Here is a 26,077-nt window from a genome sequence, read left to right on the forward strand (position 1 = left end):
CTGAAATCATCTCTTTTGTCGTAAAGTTTTTTCAACCGACCCTCATTGTCAATTTTTAGATTGAAGATTTGAAGCCGACTTAACTTTATCTGTAATATCCTTTATCTCTAGTTCAATGGGATAGATGCGTTCCACATAGTCACAAAAATTAGAATTATTTAGTGAAAGAACATCATCTATATAGCGGAAAGTAAAGGATATTACTAACTTCTTATCTTTCTTCCTAAGAAGTTCCTGCATGAAGTCAGCCTCATAATAATAAAGAAATACGTCGGCAAGTAGAGGGTCACAGTTTGTTCCCATTGGAATGCCGACAGTCTGTTGAAAAACACGTCCTCCGAACGTAACAAATATGTTGTCAATAAAAAAATCAAGCATCTTGATAATGTCAGTTTCAGCGAATTTTTTGTTTGAATCAGAGTGATCCTTTACAAAGTAGGATTTATTCCTTCCTAAGACAAGATATTTGTATCTACGTTGGTCATTCTTTTTAATGAAGCAAAGCAATACCAACTAATTGAATTTGTCTTTTAGTTTAGAATGTGGAATACTTGTGTAAAGAGTAGTAAAGTCAAATGTTTTAATACTGTTACAAGATAAAAGAGAGACGGTATCTTGAATGCAGATGCCTTGTGTCACAACGTTAGTTTATCATTGTCTGTTGTGCTTGAACTCATTTTCCTGGTCCAGGGACTACTTGCAAAAAGTGATAGTATAGCTATGTTTGGCATATGGATTCTTGCGAAGTCTACCTTACTGTCCGACAGTTCACCTGACCTCAACCTCATTTCATGGATCACTGATCACTAGGGTTAAGTTTGTATTTCAGATACTATAAGCAGTATGTCAAAATATCTGGTGTGTGGAACGAGCGTTCAACTGTCGGGTTTAACTGATCATGACCTCATTTTCGTGGTTTATTGGTCAATTATTAAGCTTTCATGGTAATGTGTGTTTCTTCTGAGACTACTATAACACCTGTGTTATAGTAGTCTCAGGTTTCTTATATACTGGATATGGATTGATTTGTAAGGTGAACCTGTCTGTCTGGTAAGAATTATCTGAAATAGACCTCATTTACATGGATCATTGATAATGTAAAAAGGTATATCAACAAACAGGTCTGACATGTCTAAAAATAGAAGTTGGGGTAAAATCTATCAGTAAAATAGAAAAGTTACTGCAAAACGCGATAACAGTGATCAGCAGAACAACATTTCAAAATTTAATGTAATACAATGAAACAAGATTTTTCTTCTTCTTCAAGATATAAGACAATGCGTTTTACCCTTATATGAAATTTTCTTTTTTTAACCTTGGTGGCAATGTTTGCTAACTGTTGTCATGTTTGCTTTAAACAGTTTTTACTAATTCATGTATAGTTTTTGGGATAAGAAACAGAAACAAAAAAAACAACCCAAACATTGTCATTTAAGGACAACTTAATTATTTGGTGAAAAAATGTGCTGGTCCGGATGATTATTTATTGTAGATTATCATGTTTGATTAATTTGTATTTCCATGGAGTTCGCCGGGTATTTTTGTTATTTTTCTTTTTATACTAGTACACTTAAAAAAAGCAAGGGTTTCGCGGATTCCAGTGTCTCGTCTACTTTTGATACTAAAAATAATAGTCGCAGGCTCAACAAAAGTAGGGAGAAAATACTTTTTTCTTCTTCTCTGAAGTACGTTCATTATTCATTTTTATTATTCAAATTTAGCTTATTAAATAATAGTCATATTAGAGGGAAACGCAGGACCTAAATGTCGAGATACGTGTGAACATTAAGAAATAGCATATTTTAAATAATGGAATGGACTGTTGCGACCTGTCAGCCCCTATTTACAGAAAAAATTCTACAACATTTGAAAGCATACAGATAGAGAATAAGATGGCACAAGGATCATTCACCCTAAGTTTGCTTGAAATTGATTTTACAGTTTCAGAGGAAAAAGTCTTTGAAAAGTTATATGACAGACACAATTACTTCAAAATTAATATGCAAATCTATAACTCCCTTAGGTTTCCGTGATACTAGGCAAAAACACTAAAGTTGGTCAAAAATCGCCATACAAGGTCAATATTATAAACTACTTTCCGAGTCCTCCAGTATATATCTATTGCTAATAATTTTAGCCTTTAACATTTTCTATCTATATAAATGTTAAAATCATAGATACCAGTCTTACAATATTTGGATCGTAGATGTGCGTTTCGTCTTTTAGGTAATTGGTAAACACACACGAAAAAATCAAAAAGATCATCATTTCAAGGCAATAACTCCTTCAGGTGTAATCCGATAATTCCGGTGTAAATAACTAAATAGATTATGACATTCTGAGCAAGTTTGTACCTTCAAATGTTCTTATGTATTATGATTGTCAAGACAGTGTTGGCCCTTAAACAATTGATTAACGATGAAGTCAATATTATGAAGGAACCAAGGTTTTCATCTACAACATGCGAAGTTTATCTTAGGTGGGGTTTTTGGTACTTTTTTGTTCACATAACTCTTCCGGTGTTTAAGTTCTTACCAGATAAACTGGACTCTCAAATATTCGGCTTTGGTTGTTCCCGATGAAGTTCTGCTTCAAATCCGTTGTTTATTCTTTTTAGAAATCAAGAAATTAGTATTTAACAAAACCATGGGTTTTGTTTATAAGTGAAATCGAATCAAAATTACATCGATCTTTGTCAATCAGAACCAGCCAAGGCTACGAGGTTCCAAGTATGAAAACAAATCAGCTGTTGATTCATTAATATTCGTTGGATACCAATTTTCGTGGGTACAGAGGAAACATGAATTTAAATATCCAACGAATTGCCAATTTTCTAAAGGATTATATTTAGAATTTGCCAAAACTGCGAAAATAACTATCCACGAATATGCAAGTTTTCCTCAAACTTTAAAAAGTGGTACCCACGACTATAAATGAATCCACATCTATTTACAGGATGATTATCAGAAACTTAAGTGATCAATTCAGCACTGCCTGAATATGACTGTAATGCAAAGTGTGAACTTGCATTGCTATACGACGGGTGTTTTGTACATCCAACATTCATCTATTTTTTTATGTTTCGGTAAGGGTTTTTGTTAAATAATCTATAATGTCCTATCGCTTGTAGTCCACAAATTGCATGCTAGTTACATAAACGCGTCACTTATTTGTGATATCCTGTGGTGGTGTATGTCGTTGATGGAATAAATTCGTTGTTGTTTTGCGGTTTGCATGTTGTGTCGAGTATAATATTATTTGTATGTGCGTTTTCCTCTGAAGAATGTTCATGTGTGTGTTTGTGCTGTTTCTGTTTCGTAGTGTTGTCATTTAGCGAAATTTTAAATCAGTGTCATTAAGCGGTAGGTTAGGTTATCCATTTAACCAGGTTAAAAAAAAAGTAAAATCACAAAAATACTGAACTCAGAGGAAAATCCAATTGGAAAGTCCATAATCACATGGCAAAATCAAATGACAAAACACATCAAAAACGAATGGACAAGAACTGTCACTATTATTGCTTAAAATGTCCTGTACCAAGTCTGACTGAGGCAGTTGTTTTTGAATATTTTTTTACTATATGAAAATGAAGATGTGATATGATTGCTAATGAGACAACATTCGACAAGAGACCAAATGACATAGAAATTAAAAAATGATTGCCTTCGACAATGAGCAAAGCCGACACCGCATATTCAGCTGTAAAAGACCTCGAAATTACAAATGTAAAACATTTCAAACGAAAATACTAGCCTAGCCTAGTTTATGTACAAAATGTCAACGAAATCAAATATTTACCAACAAACGACAACCAATGAATTACAGGCTCCTGAATCGGAATAGGCACATGCATACAAAATTTGGCGGAGTTAACATGTAAGCGGGATCCCAACCCTCCCCTTACTTGGGAAATGCAGTGGTGTAACAGTACAACATAAAAACGAAATGTAGGTTTGCGTTTGTTTTTGTTGCACTTCATTGATCCTGTTGTTCCTTTGGTTTCCTTTTATAATTGATGTGTTTCCCTTGGTTTTAGTTTGTATCTCCGATTTATTTCTCTATATCGATAATTATATATATATATATATATATATATAAACGAGTCTAAATTGAAAACTACGTTCAAACCTATGACTGCGTTGGATAAAAACCGCAATTTTTATACGTGTGCATGTCAAACAAATTTCGTTGTAGAAGGGTCTAAAAACAGCACAAACAACATTTTCCAAATATATATATATATATATATATATATTACTTTTTAATAAAGATATACCACTGTTACCTTTCTTTATCTATATTATTACATGTACCAATACACGAAATGACACATTTGGTTAAATGGTGATTATTTTCGAATATTAAATATTTGGATATTTAATGAACTGGCAGATAACAAAGGATGGCAGACAATGAAGAGGGCCGAGTAATGTCTTCTACTTTGTTCTTTTTTGGCTTTATAAATATTTTGATTTGAGCGTCACTGATGAGTCTATGTAGGCGAAACGCGCGTCTGGCGTACTAAATCATAATCCTGGTAACTTTGATAACTATTTACCTTTAATGACAAGTATATGTGTCCATTGAGCATCATGGTAAGACTTATTTGTTTTAAAAATCACACCAATAAGGTATAAGATGATGAGAAAATATAACCAAGAACCAAACAATAGGCGATTATAGTGGAGTAGGATCTGCTTTCCCTTCGTGTGTTTATTTTAAGTTCTTTCTTTTTTTTTATAGTGTTCGTATATGCCAATCTTAATTAATCTTGTATTATAGTTATTGTAGACTTATTTTTCTTTTTCTCGTTTGAAGGCACCGTATTGACATCTCATTCTTAAAACTTTGCAGTTTAAACTTTATACAAATATATATCATGTAATGTTTACACCCAATTATTCTTTTTGTTGTATTTGGGACAGGTGCTCATTCTTATACTAACATATTTAAGATGTAAAGTTATTATGTCTTGATTATACCATATAAGTTTTTTCTTCTTCAACGAAATGTTTCTAAAACAATCAGAGCCGAGGGTACATTTTTATGATGATCTATATGGTAAACATATCATGATTCATCATATAAATGATAGTATTTCACATATTGTTGTAGACTTTGATGTTTTTGAATGTTAATTTCAAACAGTAAATTGCTTTGAATCAAATTCTTATAAAAAAACATTTTACCTGCTTAATATTTTATCTACATATTAAATGAATGACCAAATTCCATTTGTATATTATTTTATTTATTTACACCACCATCCAACAATTCATACATAAACACATATTTATAACATATTTATTCACATAACAACAAAGTCAAATACTATCTCTGAGCTTTTATCAAGGGAATCAAACTACTTTCAAATGAACTGAAATGTTTCCAACTCACAAAATTTCCACTTCATATATTTTGGCATTACCACTATTGTCTACGGATGTACATCCTACGTAAATATGGTCAGATCCAGCAGTACAAAAAGTATAAGGATTAAATATTCCAACCTTATTTGTGTCGAACCATGTAATTAAATTTCCAAAACTGTTTAGAAAAAATAAAATATCAGTACTTAAACTTGACACAATAATTATGTCAGATTGTGTAGTGAAAACACGAATTGGTTTAAAAAGTTTTTTTCTGTGGTAATTACTCCCGAATAACCAAGAAAGGTATTTAGAACGTCACTATTCTCATTTAGTATTACCACCCGACCTACATCATCTTCAGATTAGGTGTCCACTACAAAGATGTTACCGTTATTGTTCTTGTTAAAGTACTCACATTTGTAAATATAGGCTTGCCTTGTCTGTCATATTCATGAGTAGTTTCATGTTTTCCACTTCTATCCAGTACAATCACAACTTGCCTTCCCACAGCTGGATAGCAGGGTTTGCCACTATACGCACCGACAGTGACTTTTCCGACTGAGTTGACATGAACAGCTGATAGAACTTAACCCGTTACCTTATATCTAGAATTTGTCATTTAACCTGTTTTACCACAAATTAGCTTCAGTGTAGGTCCAGTAACCAAAAGGAGATTATTAGAAGGTGTACACGCAATATCTAAGATTTCAATTTCTTTTTGATAAATTATCTCAATATCTTTCCTCTTTCTTCAAGTTTAATTTTCTGTAGTACATCCGTGCCATTAATCCACAATTTTTTTTAGAACAGACTGCCATTAAAACACAGATATTTCGGTGTCAAATTGTTTGATAATTTTGATTTCGCCCCTTATAGGAACATTTTCTAATGACCCTATGTTAGATGAAGTAATTTGTCCAGGAAGAAATGTTGGAATAGAATCAAACTTCGCGCAAGATGGCACGACTGTTTCCCTCATAGATTGAACCAGCCCTAACCCATCCACAAATACTCTTTCAGTATTGTAAGATTGAATGATTTCATCAACAACCGAGTTTTGGGATTCTTGACTTAAAATGAGCATAGATACTTCATTTTCTTCTTTGTTTTTATTGATTTATGAAGAGCATCCCATCTTTCGATTATTTCAGATTTCAATTTAACTGTGTGCTTTTCATGTTTATTTTTTATTAGAAAATACTGAGTTTTGAATTTCTTCATTGTATTTTCCAATTTGGAATGTTCACTTCTATCAATATCCTCCACCTCTGTTTATCTTTCTTCAGATTGTCTATATTATTTCTTATATTCTTTTGACCTTTCTTCAATTTATCTATCCAAATTTCAAATCCTTCTCTGATGGCCACCAAAACCATGGCCATTATGGGTTTCAGAGATGCAAGAAGGACATACAAAACAGTCACACGATTTACAAAACATAAAGCAAATTTGTTTGAAATGATGATGACAACTTATATGGGAAAAGTCTATTTCTTTTGCATGAAGCCCAACCTCCTGAATAGAAACAACTTTGTGATCGTGGCAAATTTGAATTTCACATTAATTTTCTCTTTTCATTTGTCACATATGAGCATGTCACAGTTTAAGAACTTCCAATTGATCGTAGTGTTCCCCTCACAAAGACCACAAGAAACTGGAACTTGTTCCCCCCCACAAGCCAATTGGATTAATTAAACTTCAAACATGTGTGCCTAATTTTACTTCCTTATTTTGTAAAATCTAGACATGTGCAGTTAACCATGATACTATTGTATTTCAAGAGTTATCATTGACTTATTCTAAACAACACAAATTCAATGTTTTACACATTGTATGAACATGAATTTAATACACTGATTGTAAGTTTGTAAATTGATTTTAAGTAATTAGACAGCACCACAAAAACCATACTGTATTCAACAATTTCATTATTATTTTGTCAAGCATTTCAACCCATTTGATTCCAAACCATTTGTTGAGATCAATCGTACTTACAGGCAGTTAAACAGAGAATTTATAAATGGTATGCTCTACTTCAACATCTTCACAAATTGTGGCTACATATACATTAACCATTTGTTTGGAAATCCAGTCATTTTTCTATAATACAGATTTTTTTTACAGTTAAACATTACATCGAAGAAAAAAAAAACCTCACCAAAGTTGTCAGGCTTATAATTTTGTATGCCATATACTAGTTTTGTCTGCAAAATACTTCAATTACGCTCAAATGGAAAAAAGGTTAAAATGCAAAAGGAGTGGCAGGCCAAATCATAGATCTACACCCATGTTGATTATGCATAATATATAGGATATACTGTGGGAATATAATATTGCCAATGTTCTGTAAATATGCAAGAAAATATTTTTGTAAATCCAGATTTTTTTAAATTCTTTTCCATAACAAAAGTGCAAGACTAACATTCTTGTTGATATATCTAATAGTTACATCTGTCTTACAATACCAACCGGTATATATGCTAACATTTAAAACCACTTTCAAAATGCAGAAATAATTTAGTAATATCTTTTAGTTTAAATGCCTAGCACAATTAATTATTGATACATCGTTAAAGTTGGGTAACAAGATGCATCTTTACAGCCGGTAATCTGAGCATTGATATTTGTAATGGAATGACGTATACAGTTTGCAGCAACAATTCATCTATATAACGCCATGATTTATTACTCCAACTCATCAACGAGACACCAACCCCAAAACACTTTAAAATCAAAGACATCTGAAGGACACATTGTCAACAATGGTAGTTGTCTTTACAATATATCAAGCTAAGTGTGCTGCACTAATTCAAGCTACTTCATACATGTACATGAACACTTTTTGTATTTAGAAATATTTTTCAACATTATTACAGTAAAAGAAAAAAAGCTGACAATGCAATGGCTAAAAATGAAAAAGACATACAGATGTATGATAGTACACAAGACACAATATAGAAAACTAAAAACTAAGCAACACGAACCCCACCAAAAACTGGGGGTGATCTCAGGCTCTCCAGAAGGGTAAGCAGATCCTGCCCCACATGTGGCACCCATCGTTTTGCTTATATTATTACACGTCCGGTAAATAGTCTTATTCGGTAGGTCACATTCGTGAAAAAGAAAGAGTTAAACAAGATTATTGAGTCATTTAGTAAAAGACAACTGAACTTAAGTATTGGATTACATCAAAGTGTCATCTTATTCTTTTAAACTGCAGTTTGGATTAGCAATTATTGCTTCATAGACAGTCAAGTGGTATCATGATCGTTTCCAGTGCTCTAGGTTGTGGTTTAAAGTGTTGGAATAATTATTTCCTGTGCCTGTACCAAGTCAGGAATATGACAGTTGTAATACATTCGTATAATGAGCTTGAGTGTTTCATTTTGCCATTTAATTAGGAACAATTCCATTTTGAAATTAACTCGGAGTTCAGTATTTTTTGTGATTTTATTTTTCATGTATCAAGTAGATTCCATATTTTCTTTTTAACAACCAATGTCCTAATTTAAATCATACTTTTTTCTCCTTTTTTTGTACTTGACACAGGTAGCTTTTCTTATATTTATATATTTAAAAGTAAAAGGCATTTTTCTGGATTTTTTTTTCATTTTTTTTTGTTCTCTTATTGTTGTTTGTTTGAAAAACATAAGCAAATTGAATTCAATCAAATCAGACGTATCTCCGTATGAAAAACTAGTATTCAGATCTTTATTGTAAATATTACATTCTTCGGGTTTCTTTTAATATACATTTAAAATAGTACTGATCCTATCTATAAAGATAAGGAGACATTGTATGATTGGCAATGAGATAACTTTCCACAAGAGACCATATGATACAGAAATTAACAACTAAATGAAACAATGAACCAAAATCGTATGGCATAATCAACTACAAAAGAGAGGCAAAACTCATAAGACCGAAATACAAACAATGGTACATAAAACGCAATATAAATATAAGACTGGGGTGATCTCATTTGCTTCGGAAGGGAAAGCAGATCCTGCACCACATGTGGCACCGATGGAACAAAGGGTTGGTTTCAACCTCGCCACTTAGAACTCTTAGTTTAATAGCTTTCTTGTGAGTAGTAACCCTCAGCCAAGGAAATCATGGGAAGAAATACAAGCCTTGGAATATTGTATCTGTTGGGAGATATATAGCCCGTATGCAGGCCCTGTTGGAATGTTGCTTCATAGAAAAGGAAAGTTTACAATTAGGAGGCTGAACTCATCTTTTATTAAGTGAGAGAACATCATCTTTATGGTGGAAAGTAAAGTTAAAACTTACTGTAAACTTTTCTTCTTTTTCCTCAGAAGTTCTTGGTCAGCTGCATTAGTCAGCCTCATGAGAATAGAATAATAGATCGGCAAGAAGAAGAACACATTTGGTTCTTATGATACTGCCGATTATAGAAAATATATTGTCAATTAAAAAACTTTAAACTGTCATTTTCAGAAATTATTTTATTGGAATCACTGTGATTTTTTACAAAGCAGAATTTATTTCTTTGTAAGACACGATACTTCTACATCAGCCATTTTGTTTTCTCGTGTAAATGCCCTTTTTTAATACTATTGCAAGATAAAAGAGTCATTCAAACGAGAAAACTAAAGTTCTAATTCATGAACAAAATAATGAACAAAAAATAAATTTATAACACAGGAACAGGTGTTCAACTTGTTTGGAGGTGCAAATTATTCCCCACCCTGTGACAGTGACAGTACACCATAGAAAGAACTCACTATAAATTAATATAAATATATATACATCTAACGAAAAAAAACAGAGTGGACGTTGCAGAACACTTAGCATACACACAAACAAAAACAAAAATTATACTAAGTATAGACCTGAGAGTACTTACAGTTACTGACAGCAACTTCAAAGCCGATAACAACTAATAAAAAAATCATATCTGTCTAGAACGGATATAATATTATTTTTTGATGGTTAAAGTTTTATCTTTATGACCTCTATAATATGAACTCTTAAGGTCAGTTCTATTAAGTTTATTTGCCTTTATCATATATTTAGTACAAAATACAGCTATTTTGTATATCTAATAAAAGTTCGTTTTTCCAGTCTGTATCACCTACCCTGTATCGCTTACCCCGTATCGCATAGCTAAACCTGTATCGCATACCCCGTATCGCATGGTAAAACCCGTATCGCATACTTTTTTTTTTTTTTTTTTTTTTTTTACAGTCAGTTTTTGGTTTTTTTTTGCTTAAGAAATTTTTTTCTCGTTTGGTATGTAACGTCACGAACGTCAAGTTTTCATATTGTATGTGACGTCACGAACATCAAGTTTTTACAACACATTTTTTGGCACAATAAATGCAACTATAAAAAATACAAAACACTCAAATAAATACAATAATAAACAAAATATTTTTAAAACAACAGATTGTAAGGTAACCAGGTGCTTTGTATAAATAATTGAACAGTTATTTTAAGTCTTTGAAACAAGACAAAAGCAGAACTGAAGGTAACCCAGTGCTATAGATCAGAAAACAGTTCATATAATATAATACTCTTCTGTTGAAATATATGATAAAGCGTATAATACATGGCAAAATCCGTATCACATGCCGTATCACCCTCGACCAATATCATCCCTCGGGCCTAAAGGCCCTTGGGCTGATATTGATGTCTCCGGATGATACGACATATGATACGGATTTTGCCATGTATTATTCTCTATTTAAAATTAACACCAGATCTCCAAAATTTTCCTACAGTAAGCAATATCTTAAATATGTCTATTTTCAAAACAATTACCACTAAGTCCAACACTAAACAAATATCAATAGAATCTTACTTCTCTCACATGTACTGAAATATTTATAATTCACAAAATATCCACTTCATATATTTTTGCATTATCACTACTGTCTTCATTTGTAAAACACCCAATATACATATGTTCAGATGTCATACAAAAAGAGATAGGATTATCTATTCCAATCTTATTTGTGTCGTACAATGACAATACATTTCCAGAGTTGTTGAGAAAAAGTAAAAAGCCATTGTCTAAGTTTGATACAATAATATTGTCAGATTGGGTAGTGATTACACACATAGGTTTGAAAGAGCTTGGATCTGAGTCTGATTCAGTGTCTGGGTCTGTGTCTGATTCTGAGTCTGATCTCTCTGAGTCAAATTTTGATTCTGAGTCACTCATTTCATTTGACAAACCACTGAAGGTATTTAGAACATCACCATCTTCACTCAGTATTACCAGTCTACCCACCCAATCATTAGATATTGTGTCCACTACACAGATATTACTATTGTTTGTTCTTGTTATGCCAGTAATTAGCGTGAATAGAGGCTTGCCTTGTCTGTCATATTCATAAGTAGTTTCAAATTTCCCACTTCTATCCATTACTATCACAACCCGTCTTCCCTCAGTTGGAAAGCTCATTTCCCCATTATAAGCACCAAACGTGACTTTTCCATCTGGATTTACATGAATAGCAGATAGCTCTAAATCCTCTATTTCATACACAGAATCAGTCATTTCTCCTGTTTGATTATTGATCAGTTGTACTACAGATGATTCTTTTGCAATCAAAAGGAGATCTTTAGACTGTGTCAATGCCATACCATATATTTCAATGTCTTTTTGGTCAGTTATCTTTAAACTCGTGCCCTCTATTTTAGCTTTCTGTAGTTTGTTCCGGCCAGATATCCACAACACATTATCAGAACATGCTGTCATTAAAGAAACGCAAGACATTTCAGTCTGAAATTGTTTGATACTTTTGAGATCATCTTTGGCAGAAACATTCTCCAATGTTCCTATGTTAGTAGCAGATATTTGTCCTGATAAAAATTTTGGAATTGAATCGAACATCGTGCAAGGTGATATGACTGCTTCCTCCATCAGATTAACCGACTCCAAACCGTCCACAAAGACTCTTTCAGCATTCTCAGATTGGATGATTTCCTCGACTTCAGAATGTTTGGATTTCATGCTTTTTATCAGTAGTGTCACTTCACTTTCTTCTTTTTTGATCGATTGATGAAGATCCCTCCATCCTTTCATTGTTTCAGATTTTAATTTATCTATATGTTTATCAACTTCTTTCTTTAATTCAGTTCTCTGCAATTCCATGTTTTTCGTGGTATTTTTAAATGTAAGCTGTTCAGCCTGATCAATGTACTTCAATTTTGCTTTTCTTTTCTTCAATTCCTCTATTTACGTACTAATTTTCTTTTGTTTAGTCTTAAATTTATCAATATTGGTATCATATTCCTCTCCAATGGGTACCAAACCATGACCGTTATGGGTCTTATAAATGCATAGCGGACATACTAAACAATCACAGGTTTTACAAAACATCACACATGATTGCGTTGAATGATTTCTGCAACTCAAATTAGAAAAATCCATTTCTTCATAATGGAACCTCAATTCCTGAATTGAAATGACTTTATGATCCTTGGAAAATTTCACATGAATTTTCTCTTTACACGTTTCACACATGAGCATGTCACAGTCAATGCATTTCCATTCTATTTTGGCTTCCTCCTCACATAGACTACAAGAAATTGGAACCTGTTCCCCTCCATAGGCCATACTGTAGTCATTCAACAAATGTCTGCCGGATTTCACTTCCTTATAATATAAAATCTAGAATGACGCAGTTTAAATATACATTTCAATAGGTATTCATAATATAAATGACTTATTGAAAATTTAAGTTCTTTAAACTTTTTCAATTTCTTACAAATTTATAGATCATAGATGAAATACATTCATTGTATATACATGTAGATCAATTCAAAGCATATTACATTGCATATTAACTCGTACTTAAATGATATCTATAATTTTGCATTTAACCGTAATGATTATAATGCCAAACGCAATCATAACATATTTGATACATCTATGAATGTGCAATTAAATGAATCCTCAATTCGAAGAAGATTTTAAATAAACAATTATGCAATATAAAAATATTTCTTCCAAGATTTGTTTTCAATCATACCAATTTAAGTTAACCAAATTCTATTAAGTTGTTATTACTCCAACAAATTAATGATATAACAACCCAAAAACACTAAATACAAGTAAATAGAAAAAACATATATACAATTAGTCAAGCTCTCAGGGTTTATTTGTTTATAAATTCACTTGTTGGGTTCAACTTTGTTTACATACAGGTATTGATCTCTTATAAATAGCGGATTTCAAGTTTGATGTGCTGTACTTCAGGGTCAGTGGTTATAAGAATCGGGCAATATAGAAAAATGTAACAATGATAATTGAGGCTACGGTTACATTGCAATATTTTTACATTAATGTACTTAAGGTATGCTATATTAATTAAACTTAAATAAATCTTCCATACTTGTGTTGCTTTTTTTTTTTACCAATCTGTAATCTGTAATATCTGAACAATCAAGGATTTGTATAGTAAGAATCCAATTAGAATGAAATTACTATCACGAAATATCTGGACTCGGAAATGAAAGCGGTTATTCAACCACCATCAACATGTCAGCAATGTTAAAATCAATTGCCTTCACAATTGACTAGTATTTAGCTGGATGTGGAAATTGGAGGTGAACATAAAATCAGTAATGGACATATTTGAAATCATATTACAACCTCACATGTGAAAGTATTAACATCTATTTATATACAAATCCTTGATTGCAAGAGTAAAAAAAATAGACCATTTGAAGGATGACAGACATTGAAAGTATCTATAACTGCAAAAAAGGGTAGTACAGAATGAAATTTAGAGAATGAAATACTGGCGTGCACACTGCTGCATCACTCGTTTGTGATGACTGCTTGATTTCACCAAGATTCGTTGTACTAAGACATGCTCCCAAAAACAACATGTTGGATTTGAAGAAACTGTAATATTGCAAATATATTTGTTTTTTTAATTGTATGCAATTTTGTAAAATTAAAATAAAGTTTTCAAGTTTTATTTTACTAGCCCCAGCGTACATTGACGTGAATTGATGTAACCATAACGCAATTTAACCGTAGTCTCAATAATTATTGTTACATTCGTAATTAATCGGTTCATTACCCAACCTTTTATTCTGGCAATTAGTCTGCAACTGAATGTAACAATAATAATTTTATTATTGTTACATTTCCATATAACCGTAGACTGTGCCAAATTTGTTTTCTCTCGATCGGTTTATGTCGTTTCAACACCATTTTACTACTGTTGCCTTTCTTTTTTCAAAACATGAGAGAAAGAAAAACCCGCTAACCAAACCATCCTGTTGAAGTTATCGTCGTCCTGAGTCAGAAATGATAGTTCTTTATTTTTTTTGGTATCTGATTATTCGAGAAATCTAGATAATTTTTGCTAGCATTATTGCAAATATTGGAGTTAGTTCCACTTAGTTGGCAATTTCTAGAGAATTTCAACCAAATCATAGTTTGTTCTATCAAAGATTTGTATAGTAAGACTTACTATACAAATCCTTGGTTATATCAAAGCATGCAGAATAGGAAAAGAAAATGACTGTTATATCCGTGCAACATTTAACATTCTTATCTTAGATTAAAGTAAACTTGAGTGGATTTTTGTTTGTTATGTTTTCTCCATTGTCTGATTCTTAGGGCAGATTGACAATTAAACATATTGACCAATTGGTGCTCATATACATGGATACCTTTTGCACTGGTATTAAAGAGATAATAGTAACTGCAATTACGATTATCCCAATATGGCGTCGGTAGATATAGGTAAAATCTTTACACTCATTTTTCTTAAATGTAGCATGCTTTTGTCAATAGTTACTCAGCTGAAAGGTGTATCTATACCATTACATCATATTTGAATCGTAAAGGTGCACTGGATTTGTCTAAGCGCTTTGAAAATTGCCGTCGAAAAATTCGGGATGATAATCGTAACTCGGAAAAAAAGATAATCGTAATTATGGTATTTAAAAATGAAAAGATAATCGTAACTGGAAAGTGTTTTATTGATATTGACACTAAAAACATATATCTGATAGCATATAATGAAGTTATGTCGATGAATTATTTACGAAACGTTCCAACATCTTATGACATTTCTTTTTATGCATATATTATTAACAGTTCTTAGGAAAACAGCTACATGTACATATGTGTATTAATTTATGTTTTTTGATTGAGTTAAGTCTGCCAATTGATATTTTAACGTGTGTTTTTCTATGTTGTGATGTTATGACATTGTTTTTTACACTAGTAATTTTGGGGCCCTTTATAGCTTGTTGTTAGGTGTGAGCCAAGGCTCCGTGTTGAAGGCCGTACATTGACCTATAATGGTTTACCTTTTTATAAATTGTTATTTGGATGGAGAGTTGCATGTCTCATTGGCACTCACACCACATCTTCCTATATCTACATACTAGTATATCATAAAATTTAGTTTTTTAATAAATAATGCCGTTAGTTTTCTCGTCTTAAGTGTTTTACATTGTCATTTCGAAGCCTTTTATAGCTGTCTATGCGGTATGGGCTTTGCTCATTGTTGAAGGCCGTACGGTGACCTATTTTTGTTAATTCCTGAGTCATGTTGGTCTCTTGTGGAAAGTTGTCTCCTGTAATGTTGGTGTTAGGCAAGGGGAAAATTTATCTCCTATACTTTTTTCTTTATATGTAAATGATCTAGAAGATTTTCTAATAGAAAAGAACATAGATGGTTTGAAATCTCTATCAGATGAATTAGAAACTGAACTAGATTGTTATCTTAAACTTTTTATTATATTATATGCAGACGATACAGTCTTGTTATCAGAGTCTCAGGTTGACTTACAAAAGCAACTGGATACTTTATCTGAATACTGTAAATTGTGGAAACTGAAAGTGAATGTACAAAAAAGTAAAATTGTAATTTTTTCTAAAGGTAGACTACCTAATAATATTAAGTTTAATTATGAAGATATTGTACTAGAAATTGTTAATGAGTTTACTTATCTAGGTGTCTTATTCAGTAGAACAGGAAGTTTTTTAAAGGCTAAAAAAGCACAAGCAAATAAAGCAATGTGTGCTATGTACGACGTTATCAAAAAAGGCAGATGGCACAATCTTTCTATTGAATGTCAAATTGAATTATTTGATAAGATTGTTAAACCTATTTTAATTTATGGGAGTGAAGTCTGGGGTTTTGGTAATAATTCGGTTATAGAAAGGGTTCATATGAAATTCTGCAAACTTTTGCTTAAGGTTAAAAATGCTACACCTAATTTCATGATATACGGAGAATTGGGCAGATATCCTTTGGAGATTGATATAAAACTCCGTATAATTAACTACTGGACTAAATTGTTGTCTGGAAAACAAGAAAAACCTCCTGCAATACTATACAAGTACTCATTGTATAAATATGAAAATGATATTACTTGGTTGAAACATGTTAAATCCATTCTTGATGAATCTGGTTTATCATTTGTGTGGGATACCCAATATTTTGTAAACGATACATGGCTATATACTATTTTAAAACAAAATCTTGTTGATCAATTTAAACAGAAATGGCACACTAACGTGCAAGAATCGCCAAAAGCTATAAACTACCGTATGTATAAAGAAAACTGTGAATTTGAATATTATTTTAAACATTTAGATGATAGAAATATTATTACATTATGTAGATTGAGAACAGGAAGTCATAGATTTCCTATTGAGACTGGTAGATGGCAAAACGTTGCAAGAGAAAATAGAAAATGCTTACTTTGTAATTCTGGTGACATCGGAGATGAATTTCATTATATTTTTATGTGTTCTGTATTCAATGATGATCGTAAACAGTTTTTGAGAAAAAAATATAGAAATCAACCAAATGCATTGAAATTTAATGAACTGATGAATAGTACAAATCTTTCTGATCTTAATAACTTGTGCAAATATATAAGACTTGTTAATATTCATTTAGGCTCTCCTGGGTAATTCATGTACTTGATATCATTTAGTTTAATATGTATATCGTAATATATGATATGTACCTCCTCTTGCTTTCGTATAATTTTTGTATGTCTGTACATATACACTATGTAATTATTGTGTGTATCTCTATACCATTGTAATTTGGTTTGTTGAGAAATAAAGATATATATACGTTGTTAATCATACCATATTTTTTGGCATTTTAGCTACTTCATGACTGTCACTGAAATTTCGATGTCTCAGAATATAACTATAAACAACACAAATTTAATTTTGAATTATAACAATATGACATCCTTTAAACATTTAATGCTATATAAGAATAGAGAAAGGTTGGGATTTTTTTGTGTATTATGAAATTAAGTAACGTGGAGTTCTTTGACAAACATGGATTTGTGTTCTCTTATAGTTTGGCCAAAAGCCCGAAAATGAAGAAATGAAGTTGATGTGGCTTTAAATTGTCTTACAAGAAATACTTATTCAAAGAATGACTGCAAAGTGGAAAATAAAATAACGCATATTCCGCAATATTAGAAACAAACTAATTCAAAAATTCATAAATACTCGGTATATGAAAAGTATGATGCATACATATGCATGGAAGATATTGTAGAGACAAATATTGAAGGTACTAAACAAGGAACATTTTTGTATTTGCATACTTGCCATATAATAAGTTATTTTCTATTAAATGAAAACAAAAATTAGCCTAACCTAATTGTCATACATTTTTCTGAAGCTAATCCATCCCCCCTCCCCCTAAAAAAAACCAAACAAAAACGGACTTAAACGCGCACACAACACTGAAACTTTGAAAAAAATCAAAATATCTACTTACCACAATAGCTGACTCGACAGCTGCTTCATTTTCCGTATCTTTAACAGGTACATGTATATATCAAAAGGTTCACCAGCTAATAGAAATTTATTATAGGATATGATCGCTGTATAACATCTCTTATATTGTGTGATACCTCGAAAGCTTTTGATAGGGTATGGCATAGTGGCCTCTTAATAAAACTAAAAGCGTATGGTATTGATGGAAAATCTGTATAAATGGTTTGAAAGTTATATTTCAAAAAGAAAACAAAGCGTTTTTGTTTCAAATGCCTATTCGCCTTTTGATAATACTAATGCATGAGTTCCGCAAGGCTCTGTATTAGGTCCCCTACTTTTTCTTATTTATGTAAATGACATAGCTGATAATTTGACAAGTCTAACTCGATTGTTTGCTGATGATACATCTCTTTTTTATTCCAGCAATAACCCTTACACTATAGAGGATGTCTTAAACAGCGATTTAGAACAAATTTCAGTATGGTCTAAAGATTGGCTTATTAACTTTAACCCTAATAAGACAAAGGCTATGATATTCTCCTGCCATACTTCCCCAGATGATATTGAAATAGAATTTCAAAACCAATTAGTAGAATTTGTCTCCTGTCATAAACACTTAGGGATTACTTTTGATTCCAATGGTAAATTCCATACACATATAGAAAATATTTTAAAGTGTGCAAGCACGAGATTAAATGTTCTTAAAAAATTGAAATATGTATTGAATAGAAATTATCTTGCTCGTATATATCTAACGTTTGTAAGACCCGTTATGGAATATGCATGTGAGTTATGGGATGGTTGTACTCAACAAGAAGCCGACAATTTAGAACATGTTCAGTTAGAAGCAGGAAGGTTAGTAACTGGGTTGCCCGTGTTTGCTAGTCGGGAAGCTATATATTTTGAAACTGGCTGGCAATTGCTTGTGGACAGAAGAAAATCCAGAAAGCTCAATATGTTCTATTCTTTACATAATGGGACTGCCCCTGATTATCTCTGTGATGTAATGCCCCCGCTTGTTGGTCAAGTATCTAACTATGATTTGCGAAACAGTAATAATTATGTAGTACCCGGTTATAGACTAGACATAACTAGAAAATCCTTTTCCCCATCCACTACTATTGAATGGAATAGCCTTCCCCCCGACATACTTACGTCCAAAACATAAATATTTTTAAACGAAAGATGAAGTCCAAATTGATACAGCCACCTTCCTATTTTAGTTGTGGGGATAGAAAACTTAATATTATTCATACACGTTTGAGAAATATGTGCAGTTCTTTAAATTCAGATTTACATCGTGTTAATATGAAACCCAGTCCCGCATGCAGCTGTGGCCACCCTGTTGAGGATAGTATACACTATTTTTTAGAGTGCGCTCTTCACAACGAAGCCAGAGAAATACTGTTTTCAAAATTAGAAAGTTATGCTATATCCATTGAGCTTCTATTATCTGGTGACGGTGACCTTTCTTTTCAGCAAAACAAAGACATTTTTGAGTCTGTACAATCTTATATCAGAATAACACAAAGATTTAAAACAATCAATTAACATTCTAAATTTCTACTTTACAACCTTTCACTTCAGTCTAGTTGTTTCATTATTATTCCTTATTATATTGGTTTTTTTTTCTTTTTTCTTTTTATTTCTAATTTTTGTTTGAAGTATGTATTACATGCATTACTACTATGTTGTGGTTTTTTTTGCCATTATCTAATGTACTTTGTGTTTATATTTATATTGGGAGAGGACGTCTCTAATGATGTTATAACTTGTGTCCAATCCCTTTTGCTAATTTTGCAAATAAAATATGTTTAAATTAAAAGGTTATTCATATTGTTGTCAGTTATAAATATATATACAAGTTGAAATGATAGGATTTTTTTTTACTGGGAACTCACTTTTGTCCCATGACTGTATATATAAATATATAGGTAAATTTGTCCTAGATATTAACCTGCAAGTTTCTTCATTTATTTTTATATGCGTTTATGTCATCGTTAAACTTGACATTTGCATTTTTAACACACAAAATACCATTGAAATGCTGAAAGACATATTTATTATGTTTCAGTTACTATTATCCGATAAAGAAAATTACGATTATCAAAGAAGAAAAATACCATAGAGTAACGATTATCATACCGAATTTTTCAACGGCAATTTTCAAATCGCTCAGACGATTCCAGTGCACCGTTACGATTCAAATATGATGTAATGGTATAGATAAACCTTGCAGCTGAGTAACTATTGACAAAAGCATGCTACATTTAAGAAAAATGAGTGTAAAGATTTTACCTATATCTACCGTCGCCATATTGGGATAATCGTAATTGCAGTTACTATTATCTCTTTAATACCAGTGTTTTGGTAATGGCAAAGGCTAAGATAACCTGCAAAAATTACAATAAGAAATTAATTGCACAAATGTATTCCGGACAGGGATCCCATTTTAATGTAGGTAACAATAATATTTGTTTAATGACATGCTCATTTAACGTAGTTAAACATAGAGTTGTGGGTAGTTCAACTCGAAATATTGGTAAACAGTCATTTTGATTATGGTGTGAACTTTTCAAAATATATACAATACAATACAATACAATACAAATATGTTTATTATAGTGACATTGTGTATAACAAATTATCTTCAATATTGAAATATTTCAATTAAATTACACCCGGCCCAATGGACCTATAAGTCACTTCAAATAGATACTATATTATTAATTCAGATTGTCATCAGAAATTTTATATACATGCTAATTATTTAAATATAAGTGTTGTCTGCGTTTTGTAAATGATTGTTCTAAGTATCGAGCTGCTTTTTGAGGATATTCTGACAATAATAAATTTAACTTATCACTGTTATTCAAATTTGATACGGTTTCACCAAGTCCAGAGAATAATTGATTACGTAGTCCAATGTAAAATTGGCATTCAATCAGAAAGTGTAGTTCATTTTCAATATGTCCGGAGTCGCACATTCTACATATCCGTTGGTATTCTGGCTCACCAACAAAACGTCCTGTTTCTAATCTTAGCGGAAGAATGCCACATCTAAACTGGGCCAGTACCGATCTTTCTCTGCGTTTTAAATTTTGTTTAACATATGTTTCTGTTGAATATGTCGATTTAAAGTTCTATATGTACGAAGTTTCGGAAAGTTAGATAAGTTTGTATGCCATTTTGTTGCACATATATCCATAAATTTGTTTCTGACGCTATTTACATCACATTTTAGCATTTGTTGAAAGTTATCATCCATACTAACTAAAGACATAATTGTTCTTACACTTGATGACCAATTGTTCGTAGATAATTCGTAGTCCCATAGGAACACCCTTTTACAACGTCTACTATTGTCCATATCCATCAATCGGTTCCAATATCTAACCATTCGGTCCATATTACACCAGCGACGTTCTTTTGAAGGTAACCATCCAAAATCTCCGTTGATAGCCAGCTTTGGGGCAAACTTATGAACTCCCAAAAAGTATCTTATGGCCTTGTTTTGAATAGTGTCGATACAATTTAAGTCTTTAAAACCCCACACTGAAGAACAGTAGTCGAGTATAGGTACAATACAAGAGACATACAGTTTTTCATAAGTCTTTATACCAAATTCTTTTAAACTGTGTATCTTCGATATAATAGCTCCGAGTGCTCTTCCACCAGCTGCAGAAAGATTTTCAGCATTCGATGTATAATCTTTTTTCTCGTTAAGAATAACTCCAAGGTATTTATATTTGTCTATAATTTGCAAGATGTTCCCTCCGATTCTAAACTGAAATTCGCTCCGTTTTTTGCGAGATGCTCTGAAGTGTACAACTTTTGACTTGTCTGTATTAATTAAGACTCTCCATTTTTTACACCAATCATGTAATTTATCTAGCATCTTTTGCATATCACATTCATTCTCGGCCATCAAAACAATATCGTCCGAATATAAAGGTAAAGACAGTTTCGATTCTCCAATTTTAATACCAAGTCCAAGTTGGTTGATTTCATCTACAAGATCATCACTAAAAACAGAATATAATGTCGGAGATAAATTATCACCTTGTTATCACCTATACAACATATAGTTGTCATATGAGTTAGCATGGTGTCCTATTGGTACTCATTCTCGTAAAATAATGCATTGTGATGAAAATCTTATAGCAAAATGTTTTATTTTCAAAACTGATCAGCAACAATTATACATGGATGCAAATTTTATTAATTTTTCTATTGATTAAACGAAAATTGTAACTGTTAAATCTTGTAACCTGGGAAAAAGTGTAACAAAAACACAAAATTTCAAGGCAAATTTAAACCGGAGAAGTCAATAAAAACAACATAATCACACTCTGTCAATCAAGGCAGCTATTGAAATACAACTTCTATATTCCTGACTTTATATATGCTCTTTCCAAGGAAATAGAGGGTTAAGCTTGTTTTATAGCTAGCTAAACCACTCACTTGAATGACAACAGTTGTTTACAACTTCGTTTTATTGACAATATTTGGTGAGCAACCCAAACAGACATACTGGCAATAGGTTAATGTGTCAATAATTGGATAGAGCAGCCAAAACGGTGTAACATACAACACAACTGACTCATTTTAACCGTTTTTCTACTATTCATGATCAACCACCAACCTTTACAAACACATTGATGAGAGTATTCTTTTGTGCTGTAGAAATTTCCCAGTGTTGTCTGTCAAAGTTATCATAATTTATGGAGTGTTTATTCTCATGAAGACTGAATACTAAAGGTTTTATTTCTCTTGAAATGTATCATATATTTATCAAAATTGTTATGTATTCCATTAAAGGAAGCTGGCTTGTCATGTTTTTTTTAAATTTTTTATCAGATTTTTCTAAATCCTATTGTTTTATCCATTTGAATGCCTTGAAAAAATTGCCCGGTGACCCCTATGTTTCTTTTTGTAAATTGTGTACATGTATAATAATAAGCCATCTGTAAGTCTTATAGAATTTTAATTATTTCTTAACAGTTTTTGAGAACTTCAACTTGTCACTGATAAAGCTGTGACCCCTATGTTTCTTTTTGTAAATTGTGTACATGTATAATAATAAGCCATCTGTAAGTCTTATAGAATTTTAATTATTTCTTAACAGTTTTTGAGAACTTCAACTTGTCACTGATAAAGCTATGAAAAGTCAACAGAAAATATTTTCCAGTCAAAATTCCAATGGCTTACATTGTATATCTCTAAAACAATAGATATAGGAAGATGTGGTGTGAGTGCCAATGAGACAACTCTCCATCCAAATAACAATTTAAAAATTAAACCATTATAGGTTAAAGTACGGCCTTCAACACGGAGCCTTGGCTCACACCGAACAACAAGCTATAAAGGGCCCCAAAATTCCTAGTGTAAAACCATTCAAACGGGAAAACCAACGGTCTAATCTATATAAACAAAACGAGAAACGAGAAACACGTATATATTACATAAACAAACGACAACTACTGTACATCAGATTCCTGACTTAGGACAGGTGCAAACATTTGCAGCGGGATTAAACGTTTTAATGGGCCCAAACCTTCTCCCTTTTTCTGAAACAATAGCATAACATCACAACATATAAAAACATACGATAAAATATCAATTAGCAGACTTAACTCAATCAAAAAACGTATGATTACACAAAGAAGCATGGTGACCTATATATATTTTTTTGGCTCAGTTTCCTATATTATTAATTAATCCCCTATGAATATAAACAAGTGTTTTGAAAGGTTAATCATTTTAAAACTGAGAAGCAAACTCCCTTAAATTATTTGCCATATAAATGCTCATCTATTTTAACATTTTATTGATATGCTCTGTGTCTCTCTGTTTATATATTCCTTTACAATTGAAATTTACAGTGCGTCTTTTGATCTTGCAATGTTACACTGCTGTCTTTTGATTTTATAAAGTTACAGTGATGCTTGGTGCCTGATAAAACTTTTAAATCTGCTGCATTTTTATGTACCTGTCTGAATTCATGAGCCTGTTGTCGTTTGTTGGTGTGGTTTTAAACATTTCTCAATTTTTATATAGATTGAACCGTTGTTGTTCCTGTTTGTATTATTTTACATTAGTCTTTTTTGGGTCCTTTATAGCTTGCTACTGGGTGCAAGTCAACACTCCATTTCTCATTGGCACCCATACCACATTTTTTAATTTATATTCACCTTATATAAAATCAAGTCCAAAGATGTAAACAATTAAAGGTTAGGTACTAAATGGCCTTTAACAATGATCAAAACCCATATTGTATGGTAAGCTATAAAAGGCTCCAGGATGACCTGAAACCATTCTAAAGAGAAAGCAAGCAGAAAGATTATTGGCATGTTTCAAGTAAAATATAACCACGCAGGGACAAGGACTTCTCCAAAGCATTTGCATTAATTTTGACCATTGAAGAACAAATTTAAAGATCTGAATACATCATGATATTATAATAAGACAAAAACTTCAGAAAATGTTTTAATTTGTTTGTAAATAGACATACCAAATAAAATATTACTTGGTAAAACTTTCTGAAATCACATTTACTCTCTATAATAATATCTATTACATATATATGTGTATAAAAAGTATAATGTTTTTATACTACAACATGAATTTCCATGTTATAAAAATATCTCAAATCCACTAACATACAACACAAACATACCATAACAATGACAGGATATCTAGCACAAGATAAAGAGGATTTAAAAAAAAAACTATCCCCCTCCCCCTTTATTAAGTTATAAAATTTTGCTGTGAGAATAAAACTTTCTAAAATTAAAATGTACTAAAATTAAAATGTACTAAAGGCAAAAGTTTAAAGATTGAGTTACCTAAAACAAAGCAAAAAACTTTTTAAAAATTCAATTTACCACCATAAATCTATTGTTTTTATATATATATTTTGTTTGACATGCACACGTATAAAAATTGCGGTTTTTATCCAACGCAGTCATAAGGTTGAACGTAGTTTTCAATTCAGACTCGTTTATATATATATATATAACGAGCACAAATGTGATGACAAAGATTTCAAAATATTAAAAAAAACCAGATATACATAAAACTATCATTTCTGAAAAGGCCATCATGGGCAACCAGAAAACTGGGTAGTATCATAAGAAAAGTACAACACATGTACAATATATATGATATGTAATTATGACTGAAAACTTTTGATCTCAAATTCTAGGTTTCTGTTCACATTGACGTTAACCATTGTTAATATACATGATATATAGGTTGTTAATAACCTCCCCATTTTTTTTATATACCTTGTTTTAAACTTTTATTTTTAGTAGAAAACATCGAAAAGAGTTACAAGTTTATGCTACCGATTTGGATTATCTTTCCTTTGACCAATATATCATGATGTTTTATTACCTTTAAAATAAATTATTACTTACTTGATCATTTTTGAATGTATTATTTGACATAATAAAATTTACTTTTTTGCTTTTAAACATGTAATAATATTAAACTTTGTTGCAGTGTTATAAAATGCTTAAAACCAGCATTCATTTTTTGTAACAATATCTGTACATGTATTCCATTAAAGGTTTACACTAAAAAGCTTTTAGAAAAATTTAAAAATTACATACACATTCAGATATGTTTTTTAATTACATACAATCTTAAACAGGTTTTACAGATGTATTATGTTAAATCCTCTATTTGCCACTCAAGTTTGAGTTTGCAAAAATGTGTTCTATTGAAGTGAATATTCATACTTTTAACTACCGGTACAAAGGAAATTTGACATATTAATTTAATATCATAGGAGTAAACACAAAGGAGTAGGTCCGGTAAGACCCCTTTTTGGCCCCAAAATATAGCAGTTTTACAAAACTGTTAAGCAGTAAACTTTTAGTTATTTCTTGGACAGTAGAATGCTTCTGCTACATAAATATGGGCTGTTTTTGACAATACA

The 26,077-nt window shown here is 31.6% G+C and overlaps 3 protein-coding genes across 3 annotated transcripts; 1 reads left to right on the forward strand and 2 right to left on the reverse strand.

Annotated features, from left to right (window-relative positions):
- Positions 1–11,229: 11,229 nt before the first annotated feature.
- LOC134726420 (uncharacterized) lies at positions 11,230–12,498 on the reverse strand. Its single transcript, XM_063590823.1, has one exon. The coding sequence runs from the start codon at positions 12,496–12,498 to the stop codon at positions 11,230–11,232; it is 1,269 nt and encodes a 422-aa protein (XP_063446893.1).
- Positions 12,499–18,904: 6,406 nt separating this feature from the next.
- LOC134726421 (uncharacterized) lies at positions 18,905–19,300 on the forward strand. The gene has a single exon (XM_063590824.1). The coding sequence runs from the start codon at positions 18,905–18,907 to the stop codon at positions 19,298–19,300; it is 396 nt and encodes a 131-aa protein (XP_063446894.1).
- A 1,177-nt stretch (positions 19,301–20,477) lies between these two features.
- Positions 20,478–25,561, reverse strand: LOC134726422 (uncharacterized). Its single transcript, XM_063590825.1, has 3 exons — positions 25,554–25,561; positions 21,365–22,157; positions 20,478–20,525 (listed from the first exon to the last, which is right to left on the reverse strand). Exons 1-3 carry the CDS (start codon positions 25,559–25,561, stop codon positions 20,478–20,480), a joined length of 849 nt encoding a protein of 282 aa, XP_063446895.1.
- Between the last annotated feature and the right edge of the window lie 516 nt (positions 25,562–26,077).

This window comes from Mytilus trossulus, chromosome 7 (genome assembly GCF_036588685.1).
Source record: "Mytilus trossulus isolate FHL-02 chromosome 7, PNRI_Mtr1.1.1.hap1, whole genome shotgun sequence".
NCBI lineage: Eukaryota > Metazoa > Mollusca > Bivalvia > Mytilida > Mytilidae > Mytilus > Mytilus trossulus.

Bases quoted from the DNA above. Each gene is read 5' to 3' on its own strand.
- LOC134726420 (XM_063590823.1), bottom strand. From the start codon at position 12,498: ATGGAATTGCAGAGAACTGAATTAAAGAAAGAAGTTGATAAACATATA.
- LOC134726421 (XM_063590824.1), top strand. From the start codon at position 18,905: ATGGAATATGCATGTGAGTTATGGGATGGTTGTACTCAACAAGAAGCC.
- LOC134726422 (XM_063590825.1), bottom strand. The intron at 20,526-21,364 runs GTAAATAGCGTC...TAATTTTTGCAG, and splicing joins AACAAATGCTAAAATGTGAT to GTTATCTTAGCCTTTGCCAT.